Source organism: Terrapene carolina, unplaced genomic scaffold (genome assembly GCF_002925995.2).
Source record: "Terrapene carolina triunguis isolate 2854851 unplaced genomic scaffold, T_m_triunguis-2.0 Scaffold69, whole genome shotgun sequence".
NCBI lineage: Eukaryota > Metazoa > Chordata > Testudines > Emydidae > Terrapene > Terrapene triunguis.
Window position 1 is genome coordinate 32,827,209 of NW_020664420.1, and position 12,766 is coordinate 32,839,974.

Below are 12,766 nucleotides of genomic sequence, written 5' to 3' on the forward strand. Positions count from 1 at the left end.
TGTGTGCGCGCCCATGTGCACAGTTGTCAGAGACTTTTGCCTTAGCGGTATCAGTAGGGTTGGCTGTGGCACCCCCTTGAGTGCTGCACTGCCAACTCTACGTCCTCTCAGTTCCTTCTTACCGCCTGTGATGGTTGGTTGGAGCTCCTTGTCTTGTAGATCGCAAGAGCATTTGCGGTTCTTTACAGCCTTTGTTATCTTCTTTGTATATAGTTTGTAGGTACTTAGTTAGCCATTAAGTTAAGTGTTAGGTTAGTTGGTAGTTAGAGTCCCGACTGGGACTTCGCCCCGGAGCAGGGCATGCCCCACTCTCCCAGCTTCAAACCATGCTCGTCATGCAACAGGCTGATGCCTATCAGTGCCCCCCACGACAGCTGCTTGAAGTGTTCAGGGAAATCCCATAGAAAGGACAAGTGTTGAATCCGTAAAAACTTTCGACCTATAACCCAAAAGGAGTGGAATATCTGCTTGAGGGCCCTCCTCCTGGAGGTTGCACTTCATCCTGCATCAGAGCACTCCCACTCGGACCCCACGCCGAGCACTTCGGCATCAGTGCGGAGTGCACCACTGGCATGGGGTTGCGCCGGTCCCCGTACTGCCGGTCCCTGTACCACCGGTACTGGCGAGCTTCCTATCAGAGATTGCCGCGGCCCAGGTCACCTTCTCCCAGACAGTCTCCCAGACGTTGGTCCCTGCCTGGGCGGGGCCGCTCCTTGTCACGGCACTGGTCCCTTTCCCCCGGTACCATTCATTGGGCAGGCGCCATTCCTGGCCCTCGCCTCACTGGTTGCAGACCAGATTCAGTCAGCATACTCAGGCCTCGATGGCTCTGCCCTGGTTGCTGGAAGGGCAGTGGTCCAAGTCGGACTGGGAGTTCAGCTCTTCACCAAGAAGAGGTGATTCGCCACCGACTCGTGAGACCAGTGCGTCACCCTCAGCGACAATATGGCAGCAGGAACTGTGGCCCCCTCAGTGGCCCTATTGGAACCCGTGGGGCGTGCCAGTAATGCCGCTCCCGTGTTCCCACCAGCCCTCCCAGCTGCTTCGGAGAGGGAGGAGGAACCTGCTCCTTCACAGGTGGTGCAGTCGTCATCATCATACCCGGACGAAGCAGTGGCGGGTCACTCCCAAACAGGTAGTCCCCCCGATGACTTCAAGTGGCACTGGGCCCTCCTTAAAAGGGTGGCTGCTAACTTGAACCTACAGATTGAGGAGGTCGCGGAGGAGTCCGACCACCTCTTTAGCGTTATATTCTCCTCCACCTCGGCCCGGGTCGCACTGCCCGTCCACCCAGGGGTCCTTAAAATTGCCAAATTGCTGTGTAAAACCCCCTCTTCCATTCTGCCGACTTCTAAGAAGATGGAAAAGAAGTATTACATCCCTGCAAAAGGGTTCGAATACCTCTACATGCACCCTCCAGCGGCGTCGCTGGTTGTGTCTGCTGTGAATGAAAGGGACAGGCAGGGCTATGTTAGTGGCACACCAAAGAACAAAGATGCCAAGAGACTTGATTTATTTCTCAGAAAGATTTATTCAACGGCCAGCCTACAATTCAGGGTGTCTAACCACCAGGCCTTGTTAGGCAGATACAATTTTAAATTGTGGGACTCCTTTAACAAGTTCAAAGAGGCCCTCCCACAAGATCGAGCTCAGGAGTTCGCCGCTTTGGTTGACAAGGGCACAGCAGTGGCGAGGGGAGCCCTCTAAATGGCCTGGGATGCTACTGGCTCAGCAGCCAGGGTGGTCGCCTCCATGGTAGCCATGAGGCGCAGGTCCTGGTTGCAGTCCTCCGGGTTGTCCCAGGAGATGCAGGCCGCTATTCAGGACCTCCCGTTTGAGGGGGCAGAGCTCTTCTCCGAGCTCACGTTCTCAAGGCTCCATGGCCTTAAAGACTCCCGGGCCTCCCTCTGCTCCTTGGGCGTTCACACTCCTCAACAGGCCAGGAAGCCATTCCGTCCTCCGTCTCCTCTGCCCCCATAGTCTAGGTCCTGGAGAACTCCCCGATTGGGTTTCTACAAGAGAAAGGACCGAGGCAAGGGGTCTAAGCGGTGACACCCATCAACTTCCCGCCCGTCTGCTCAGCCTGACCCTCCCAGAAACCAGGGAGGCCAGAAGAAGTCATTTTGAGGGTGCGGTCAGAACTACACCCCAGTCACTTCACTGGATCCATCCTCACTCTCTTTCCTTGACCACCTCTGCCCCTTCCGATAGGTCTGGTCTCGGCTAACCTCGGACCGTTGGGTTACACCCTGCAGTTCGTAGCCGACCCTCCGTCTCACCTCCCTCCCCGTCCCTCTGGAAGGTCGTGTTCTTGGTTACAATAACATCTGCCCACCGGGACTCTGAGATTAGGGCGTTCTCCTTGGAACTGCCCTATATGGTCTTTTACAAAGACACGGTCCAGCTGAGGCCACACCTGGTTTTCCTGCCCAAGGTGGTCTCTCAGATTCATACAAGCCAGGGCATTTTCTTACCTGTCTGTTTTCCAAAGCTGCATAAGTCAGAGGAGGAGGAGGAGGCGCGTAAGCTGCATTCCTTAGACGTCAGGAGGATGTTAGTCTTCTACATGGAAAGAACCAAGCCATTCTGCAAGTTGACACAATTGTTCGCCGTGGTGGCCGACAGGATGAAAGGTCGCCCAGTGTCCACTCAAAGAATTTCTTCTTGGATCACCGCCAGCATTCACTACTGCTACGATCAGGTGAAGGTGCCACCCCCGGCGATTGTAACCACCCACTTGACCAGGGCACAGGCCTCTTCGGCAGCTTTTCTGGCTCAAGTGCCTATCCAGGACATCTGTAGGGTGGCTACCTGGTCATTCGTCCACACATTCATGTCCCATTACGCACTTACCCAGCAGGCCCGCGACGATGCTGGCTTCAGTAGGGCAGTACTACAAGCCACTAAGCTGTGAACTCCTAGCCCACCTCCAAGGATACTGCTTGTGAGTCACTAGAATGGAATTGACATGAGCAAGCACTCGAAGGAAAAATGGTTACCTACCTTTTGTAATGGTTGTTCTTTGAGATGTGTTGCTCATGTCCATTCCATTACCCGCCCTCCTCCTACTCTGTTGGAGTTGCTGGCAAGAAGAAACTGAGAGGGTGTAGAGTCAGTGGCACCTAATATACCGACGCATGAGCGTGGCACTCAAGGGGGCACCACAGCTGACCCTACAGATACCGCTAAGGCAAAAGTCTCTGACAACTGTGCATGTGTGCGTGCACACACCTAGAATGGAATGTACATGAGCAACACCTCTTGAAGAACAACAGTTACAAAAGATAGGTAACTGTTTTATCTATTGCACAGACATCTGTCACTTCAGCTAACTGATAACTCACATCAGCAGTAGGTTGTCATCATCTGCATGGACTGGCACTAGAGGGGATGAGTCAAACACTTTGTCACTGGGTTTCACAGATATTTGATGACAGCAGAGAAATGGTGAACTCGGGCATCTTGGGTTCCTTTCCAGACTCTACAGAGAAGTGTGCTCTAGTGGACACAGACCTTCTGTCTGCTCCCTAAGCTTGACCGCTCTTGCCTGGTCACCACCAAACTGTTTCTGTCCCAGTCCCCTCTCTTTCTTAGCCCTGATCCCAATCCCATGCTCCTTTGCCTAACCAGTCTCAGTCTCCATTCCTCAGGCTTCTCAACACTGTTCCAGTCTCTTTGCTCAGGCAGTCCCAGTCTTCCCTTGAGTCCCATCTGAGTTCCAGTCTACCCCCAGTCTCCAGCCTTTCCTCCATTCCTGGTTCCGCGTCCAATCTCTCTCCTCTCCCTCCTGGACTCCAGTTGTTTTCTCCCTCCCTGACTTCTTTTCTTAGTTTTTTTTTGTCCAGCTAGTTCCAGTTGTCCCTCTGCAACCTAGCTCCTTATCAAAATCTGTCTCTCCTTTCACCCGCTCCCCAATTCTCAGTCCTAATCTCTTTGCTCCCCCTACTCTAAAGCATAGGGGCACTAGAGCTTGTTAAAGAAAAGGTCTCCAGAAAATTTTTTAACATTACAAAACAATTTATTTTTCCTTAACCTCGTTCCCTGATATGGCTATACCGTTTTGGTGGAAACTTCCCAAAAAAATTCAGCCTGAGGCAGACACTAGTTATGGAAACTTTTTGTCCAAAGTTTGTTAGAGTTCTAAGTAACAAGCTGAATAATTTAAAAAGCAACAGAGGGTCCTGTGGCACCTTTAAGACTAACAGAAGTATTGGAGCATAAGCTTTCGTGGGTGAATGCCCACTTTGTCAGACGCAAGCTGAATAATGGGAAGTGTCAGGCAGCCTTAATAATAGGCAGTGCTACCAGCTCCTCCTATAATATAACTTTAGGTTCCTGAGTTAGAAATATCTAGCCTACATCTATAATGTTGTCTAATCAATTGGGCCTTAATCCTGCAAACACTAAAACGTATGTTACTTTACCCATACAAATAGCTCCATTGAATAAATTAATATATTAATTTGAACTACTCCATTCATAAGTAATGAATGTGCATGAGTGTTTGCAGTATTGGAGCTTTGGTATGTATTTCCCTTAAAAAAGAAGCAGTGACATAATAATGAAAAAATATTGTTGATAATTTCACTTAATAACTCCATTTTAAAATTAACTGCTTAGAGAATGTGTTTTAGTACCTACAATGTTCAGCTTACCTTTACTGATGCCAGTTCTGCTATGGATTTTTCATTTTTAGTGTATTTGCTTGTACCTTACATTGTTACTTAAAGTACAAAATAATTCTTTTGAATTTGTATGATAAGTGGAGCTTTATTCATTTTTTGTGGGAAATCTCTTCCCTCTGTGTTTGGTACACAAAAGGTGTATCAGCACTCAGAAAACTTAAGTGTGAAATTACATCTGCTAAGTCACAATTAGTTTGTGGACTGATTTAATCATTTTAAAGAGTCTAATGCAGGGGTCGGCAACGTTTGGCACGCGGCTCGCCAGGGTAAGCACCCTGGCGGGCCGGGCCAGTTTATTTACCTGCTGATGTGGCAGGTTTGGCCGATCGCGGCCCCCACTGGCCGCGGTTCGCCGTCCCGGGCCAATGGGGGCGGCGAGAAGTGGTGCGGGCGAGCGAACCGCGGTCAGTGGGGGCCGCGATCGGCCGAACCTGCCGCGTCAACAGGTAAATAAACTGGCCCGGCCCGCCAGGGTGCTTACTCTGGCGAGCCGCGTGCCAAACGTTGCCGACCCCTGGTCTAATGTTTTATTAGTGATTCAGTACCATCCTCACTCTATCCACAACATTTTCTAGGAATATTTAAGAATATTTTTAAGCAGCTATATTTTGAAATGTGTTGTCTTTCTAGAGGTTTTGGTCCCCCCCCCCTCTATTTATAAAGGACAGTTTTCAAAGGTCTAGTTTGATTTCTGTTTGGTTTTGTTTTTACTGTGCAGTCTGTTTTTTGTCTCACAAAACAAAAAGTGGACCCCTTTGTTGGAGGAAAAAATAATCTAGTGGTTACTTTCTTTTTTATTTACAATGAATTCATTGTTTTTTCTCTCATCTATAGGCAGAGTGGATGATTGGAAAACTGAACTGCCCATTCTGTGGGGCCCGTTTGGGAGGCTTTAACTTTGTCAGCAATACAAAATGTTCTTGTGGCCTGTTTGCAAATATACATCTCTGCAAGAGTCGGATTGATTATCAGCCAGCTTGTTCATTTAGATTAGCAAGATCATCAGTAAAACACACGTCACTTTGCAAAGTTCCATCTGGTTCTAATAACAAAATACAGCACAGCGTGACAGGTGGAATTTTGGGACCCAGAAATCAAGGGCTTTCATACAATGCCAAAACCACAAATGGTACTGGAAGATTAACAGAAGCACTTTGCCTAGAGGTGAGATCAACCAGCTTTGAGATGAACAATAAAAAACTGCACTTCAAAGTGTTTAATAAAAAAAAAAGTCCTTCAGCTTCATGGCCTGTGAATGAGAGATGCACTGTAAAAACTTGTCATAGAAAAACACACAGTTTGGATTTGAATATCAGAGAGAGACATGTCTTGTTGCCTAGTTTGTATGGAGTTTCCAGTAAGGGGCCTATTTACCACAGGCAAAATGAAACACAACCCATTTACCCAAGAGGTAGCTTGCAATTAGAGTCCAGTAGATATAATAATTCCTTTCAGGGCCTGTATAATTCTGATACTGATGAGCTACCAAAAAAGTTTTCAGTTACTTCCTGCAATACATTAACCTGTAGAGAGACAGAATGTGACTGCAGTTTTGAAGCTTCTGATCAATGTTCTGGGGATGCCACTGCTGACCAACTGCCTTTCATGATGGACCTCTCTTCATCTGTGAGTGCTGTAGAAGAGGACATTGGACAGCAGCACATCACATCTGTTGATCTTCTGCAGCCTGCCAATTTTTCCTTGGTTGCTGTCAATCAAAAGCTAAGCAAAAGAGAGAGAAACAAGTTGAAGAATTTGAGGAAAAAACAAAGAAAGCGAGAAAGGTGGCTTCAGAAGCAGGTGAGTGTGTGAAAAATGATCCACAGCTTTGCTTGTTCAATTTGGTGTGTCAGTAAGAGAGGAGCTTTAAGAGAGTTTTTTTTTTTTTAAATGTTGCCTTTTAGTGCATGTGAAAGATTAATAGTACTGTCCACAGCCAGGCATCATGAAAACAAAAGTTGTGGAACCTTCCTACATACTTGGTTTTTCCAGTTCAGTTTTTTCTCTTCTGCAGCAATACTGCTTTTTGACTACAGAACCACATTTTCATGAATGGAGATTGCTAGTCTAGTCAGTTTCTGTCACATTTCTTGTAGTTTTATGATGTAGAAACAAATCTGCAGTAGTATTCTAATACCACAAAACTTACTTGATGTGACCAAAACAAACTTGAACCCAGTTCTTATAAATTGCAAGCACTGACTTTCAGGATTTCCTGACTACAAAGTTAGCGTGACACACTTTTCACAAAAGTAATGACCAAACAGGTAAAATTTGTAAAAGCTGTGTCAGAAGACTTACATTTAACTATTACTTATCATAAAATGATTATGTATAACAATAGTAACAGATTATTTTCAATATAAGAGATAACAGCCTTTAAGAATTTTTAAAAATTGAAGGGGTCTGATTCTCTGCTCCCTTGCAGCTTTTGTGATATTTACCCATGTGCAAATGGGGAGTAAAATCCTACCATTGAGATCTGATAACATTTTACATTTGCTTTGCACAGGTGTGAGTGAAAGACTACACAATGTGAAAGTCAGTAGAGAATTAGCCCCAAGAAGTTTGTTTTCATATATAATCTTTACATTCTAACTATTTTTCCATTGAAAATATCTCACTGATGAATAAAGTATCCAGCTACACTAAAATCTTTCTGATTAATTTTTTTTTTAATTATGTAATAGCAGTGTGACTGTAATTATAGTTTTCTATTTACTGAAACCATAAAAGGAAAGAACAGAATTAAAAGGTGAAACTATTTTTGTTTTACCAGGGATGGTCATGAGATGTTTAACAAAATGACCAGGAACAGGTATTATAACAAACAACAAAGTTATTGCTAGGTCAGAGGAAATGAAGGAATGAGATTAATTATAATCTACTGTGTGATATAAATATTAATAGAATGTCCTCAGTATAAATTTCAGGAAGGATTCTAAAACTTCCAGCAGTAAAATAGCACATGCCTGGTAAGAGGTAAAAATAGGTATTATTCAGGTCAGAGATATAGTATCTACTCAAGAAATCACTGCTGTTTTTATGGGGATATGTAATTTTAACAATGCTAGGTAGTGACACCATGCTACTATATTTCAGCTATGGAATGTAAAGCCACTGTAAACCCAATATTTCAGGAGTTAATAATTTATTGGTTTAAACTTCATAGTGCTTAACCTTGGTACACTATACATACACCATAATTTTACACTCAAAACAAACTATTTGAATAGGCTGTACTCTTTTAGTAGTAGATATCAAAATGTAATATTAATTTTAGTAGTTTCAGATTTTTTTGTGTTGATTTTCTTTTAAGACAATACTATACTCTGGAGTGAAATTCACCTGTTTGCCAGAGGGCCAGCACAAGGCCAAAGCACCACTCAGGCCCTACTCGTGAGGACTTACATGGTATATAGGCCTTGCATTAATCCTCTGCACAAAGTGTATTTCACCCTTAATATATATACTATTGTATAGGCATAATTTCATTCCGATTGGATTAGGTCCATGAGTCATTTAGACCCATTACAATACACTGTAAATGGAACCACTAGAATACCACAAAAACTCATATTAAAATCAATGAATTGATTTCAGAATTGGTACAGTGGAAAAAATCAGTCTGGATAAATGACTATGCAGGTGCAGCTGCTGTGTTTCTAAGTTAAATACAGTGTTCCAACTTGTATCTCTGATTGGCCTTGGGACAAATCACAAGATTTTGCACTGTCCCATGAAATCTATCATATTGCAGCTGCAATTTTATATTTCTTTCAAGGAGAGAATTCTCATTGCCATTATGTGACATTTTAAAATTTTTGTTTCGGCTTTAAAATAACTCTCTGAAATGAAGAAGGAAAAAAAAAAGCTTTTAAAACTTTGAGTGGGATTTTAAAAGCTAACTGAGGGGATTTGATTGCCCATTTTCTATTAATTTAAATGTAGGTTAGGTATCCAAATCCCTGAGGTAGCTTTGAAAATCTCAGCCTTAATTGCTATTGTGGAAGGAGTCCAAAATGGCAGCTACAAGGACATTTTATGTGTGGAATTTCACAGGTTTCAGAGTGCAAAACCACATAAGACCTACACAGCCACCACACTTTTTAAAAGTAATGTCTGTTAAGTTTCTCTCTGCAATGTCCCCCCACCCCACTTTGAGGGCTTGAAGAACGAGAAATACATTTACAAAATTATCTTTCCTTTTTTAACCCTCACCTCCCCAATTCCTCTCTATTTATATATTTGATGCATCAGAGGATGTTGTTACACAGGATAAACCTACTTATTGAATGTACAAATTCAGAAGAAAGTATTTAGTGATATGTGTAAACAACATGTTTACTTTAACTGAGCAGGTATTGGTCATATGTTGTTATGTTTATTTTTTGCATGGCATTGGTTCTCAATTATAGCCAAAACTTGATTTAGTATTTTAAATTTAATCTTAATATTTTAACATTTTACAGTGTAATACAATGAAAACACCAGTTTTTATTTTTAAAGGATTATCTGTATTATGGAAGCCTGACTGAAACCTAGGTTATCACATCTCTCATCATAGGTGTCAACTCTGGGGCTGGAGCACCCATAGGAAAAAAATAGTGGGTGCTCAGCACTCACTGGCAGCCCCGCCGATCAGCCCCTCCCCAGTGCCTCCCGCCCACCAGTGATCAGCTATTCAGCAATGTGCAGGAGGGGCTGGAGGGCAGGGCCGGCTTTAAGCCGATTCACCCGATTCCCCGGAATCGGGCCCCGCGCCTAAGGGGGCCCCGCACCCGCGCCTAAGGGGGCCCCGCTCCGGGGGTCTTCGGCGGCATTTCGGCGGCTGGGGGTCCTTCGGTGCCGCAGAAGCCCCAGAGCGGACCCCCGCCGCGAAGTGCCGCTGAAGCCCCAGACTGCCGCCGGGTATTGGAATCGAGCCTCGCGGGTCATTAAGCCGGCCCTGCTGGAGGGAAAGGGGGAGGAGCAGGGGCAGGAAGAGGCGGAGCAAGGGTGGGGTGTGCTTGGGGGAGGGGATAGAACAGGGCAGGAAGAGGCGGGGCGGGGGCAGAATAGGGGCAGGAAGGGGTGGGGCAGAGCGGGGGTGGGAAGAGGCAGGTGGGGGTGGGGTCTGGGGCGGAGCAGGGATCGAGCATCCCTGGGGACACCAGAAAGTCGGTGTCTCTGCATCTCATGGTGTGATAGTAGCCACAAAAATGGAAGCAGATTCAGTAAGCAGCAGGATAAATATTAATTGGGAGGTTATGTTCAGTATAATCTGGGAAAAAACTAATTTTGTAATGTCCTTGAATAAATTATTTGTTAGTTACCAGATGTAGGCCTTGCTGGAGCCACTGACATGGCTACAAGTATGAACGAAAGTAGACTGTAAACCAAAGTAGGCCTAGTTAGAGTAGTTTTCAGAGTAGCAGCCGTGTTAGTCTGTATCCGCAAAAAGAACAGGAGTACTTGTGGCACCTTAGAGACTAACAAATTTATTTGAGCATAAGCTTTCGTGGGCTACAGCCCACTTCTTCGGATGCATAGAATGGAACATATATTGAGGAGATATATATACACATACAGAGAGCATGAAAAGGTGGGAGTTGTCTTGCCAACTCTGAGAAGCCAATTAAGTAAGAGGAAAAAAAACTTTTGAAGTGATAATCAAGATAGCCCAGTACAGACAGTTTGATAAGAAGTGTGAAAATACTTACATGGGGAGATAGATTCAGTGTTTGTAATGGCTCAGCCATTCCCAGTCTCTATTTAAGCCTAAATTGATTGTATCTAATTTGCATATCAATTCAAGCTCAGCAGTTTCTCGTTGGAGTCTGCTTTTGAAGCTTTTTTGTTGCAAAATTGCCACCCGCAGGTCTGTCATTGAGTGACCAGACAGGTTAAAGTGTTCTCCTACTGGTTTTTGAATGTTATGATTCCTGATGTCAGATTTGTGTCCATTAATTCTTTTGCGTAGAGACTGTCCGGTTTGGCCAATGTACATGGCAGAGGGGCATTGCTGGCAGATGATGGCATATATCACATTGGTAGATGTGCAGGTGAACGAGCCCCTGATGGCATGGCTGATGTGATTAGGTCCTATGATGATGTCACTTGAATAGATATGTGGGCAGAGTTGGCATCGGGCTTTGTTGCAAGGATAGGTTCCTGGGTCAGTGTTTTTGTTCAGTGATGTGTGGTTGCTGGTGAGTATTTGCTTCAGGTTGGGGGGTTGTCTGTAAGCGAGGACAGGTCTGTCTCCCAAGATCTGTGAGAGTGAGGGATCATCTTTCAGGATAGGTTGTAGATCTTTGATGATGCGCTGGAGAAGTTAGAGTAGTAACAGTAGCTGACCAAGCAAACATATTTCTGAGAGGATGTCGCAAGAATACACAGACCTCTCGTAAAGATAAGGCTGGGATGTCAGGATAATGGATGAGGATGTTTTGGTCAAACTATGAGATACATGGTACAAGGATGGTAACTAATATGGAATGTAATATGTAACTTGTTTGTATCAATGTATAAAAGGAGAGTGGAAGAAGAGGCATCTTTGTATTGGTTAGGGGACATTACGTTGAATGAGCTGATACCTTGTCACACTATATGCATTAGTGTGCTTATAACCAGTGAACCGTGGTACTGATACCGTGCTTTGTTGACAATAAACTTGTCCGAGTATTCGCCACTGAACCGAGCCTGTGGTCTTTCTATATGATTAACATCAAAGTCTGCTGAGGCTGCAAGCTGTGCTAATGCGGATAACACTGGAGCTCCAGGAATAGCGCAGGAGCTACACAGAGATACAAGAATAACACCAGAAAACAAATTGTTTAGTTTTATATGTACTATAAGGCTAATTTTCTTGTTTAAGCTGAAGCACCTTTTATGTGAGTTTAGAAGGAAAGGCCATTTAAAATGAATACTCTAGATACTCAGGATGAAATTCTGGCCCCATTGAAGTCAATGGCAAAACTCCAGTTGACTTCAGTGGAGCCAGGATTTCAACCTGAGTACTCTAGTTTTCTCGACAGATACAAGCAATATTCACTTCTGTGTTTTAACATAACAGTTTTGAGAAAGTGATGCCTAGTTTTAGTTTTTAACCTATAATAATAGAGTTTACCAGCTGGGTCTTCATATCTTTGATGTGAATATGAAAGAAGAGTGATGGAATTATTTTGTTTCAAAAAGAGTGGGAATTATTATTGAAATCTGATCACTAACATCGCTGAGGATATTTCTTTTCAGTAGCTTGTCTGTAGATACTGTTATTCCACTGAAATCTCTTATCTTAAAAATGCCTCACTTGAACACCCTCACATTTGGGCAAGAATCTTCTACTGCCACAGGTTAAACAATCAAAACTTAAAATGGAAATTGCTATTTTTTTAGAGATTTTAGAAGGGGACAAGATTGGGCTAAAAAAGGAATGCAAATCTGGTTCTTTAGTTGGAGAAGCTATTACCTATCCATCAGTCTATTTTTTCATTCATTTATAATTAGAATGGATGATATTTTTTGGCTGAAACAAAAACAAAATTTTGACATTTTCCAAATGAAACATTTTAATTTGAAATGACTTGACTTTTCTAAATTGACTTTGATTTCATTAAAGTAACTCATTAAAATAACAGATAAAAAGAAATGTTTCATTTCAAATTGTAAACTATGTTTCATTCAACCCCAAATGAAATATTTTAGATTTTTGGAATAGCCACCAAACCAAAAGTATCCGTTATCTGCACAGCTCTGGCTATAATAACATAGAGAGATTTTAAGGTATATCTGCTGAGTGGGAAAACTAAAAATTAGATTTCAATCTTAGTTCTGTATTTTCTGACTTCAGAGTGCTTGATTTCTCAACCTTAAGTTGCATTAAGGCTAGTCTTATGTATGGAATATTTAAATGATCATTTATAAAATGTGCTTTTCAGGCTCTCTAAGCACACATGGCAAGGTGTGCAGTCATCACACCCCTGCCCCTGTGATATTACCTTCCCATAAGAGTATGGACTCAGAAGTGCAAACCACACTTACAGAAATACATGACCTAGACCAACGTGTCACAAAAGAAGAAAATCCTCCCTCCTTAC

General features: G+C 43.6%; 1 protein-coding gene across 4 annotated transcripts in view; it reads left to right on the top strand.

Annotated features, from left to right (window-relative positions):
• The window catches only part of RNF180 (ring finger protein 180), a 122,301-nt gene that overhangs the window by 12,948 nt on the left and 96,587 nt on the right, over positions 1 to 12,766 (top strand). For all 4 annotated transcript variants that reach the window (XM_024194757.2, XM_024194758.2, XM_024194759.2 and 1 more), the window contains one exon: positions 5,520 to 6,485. In XM_024194757.2, the coding sequence (XP_024050525.1) occupies positions 5,520 to 6,485 (966 nt within the window). The remainder of the gene's footprint in view (positions 1 to 5,519; positions 6,486 to 12,766) is intronic.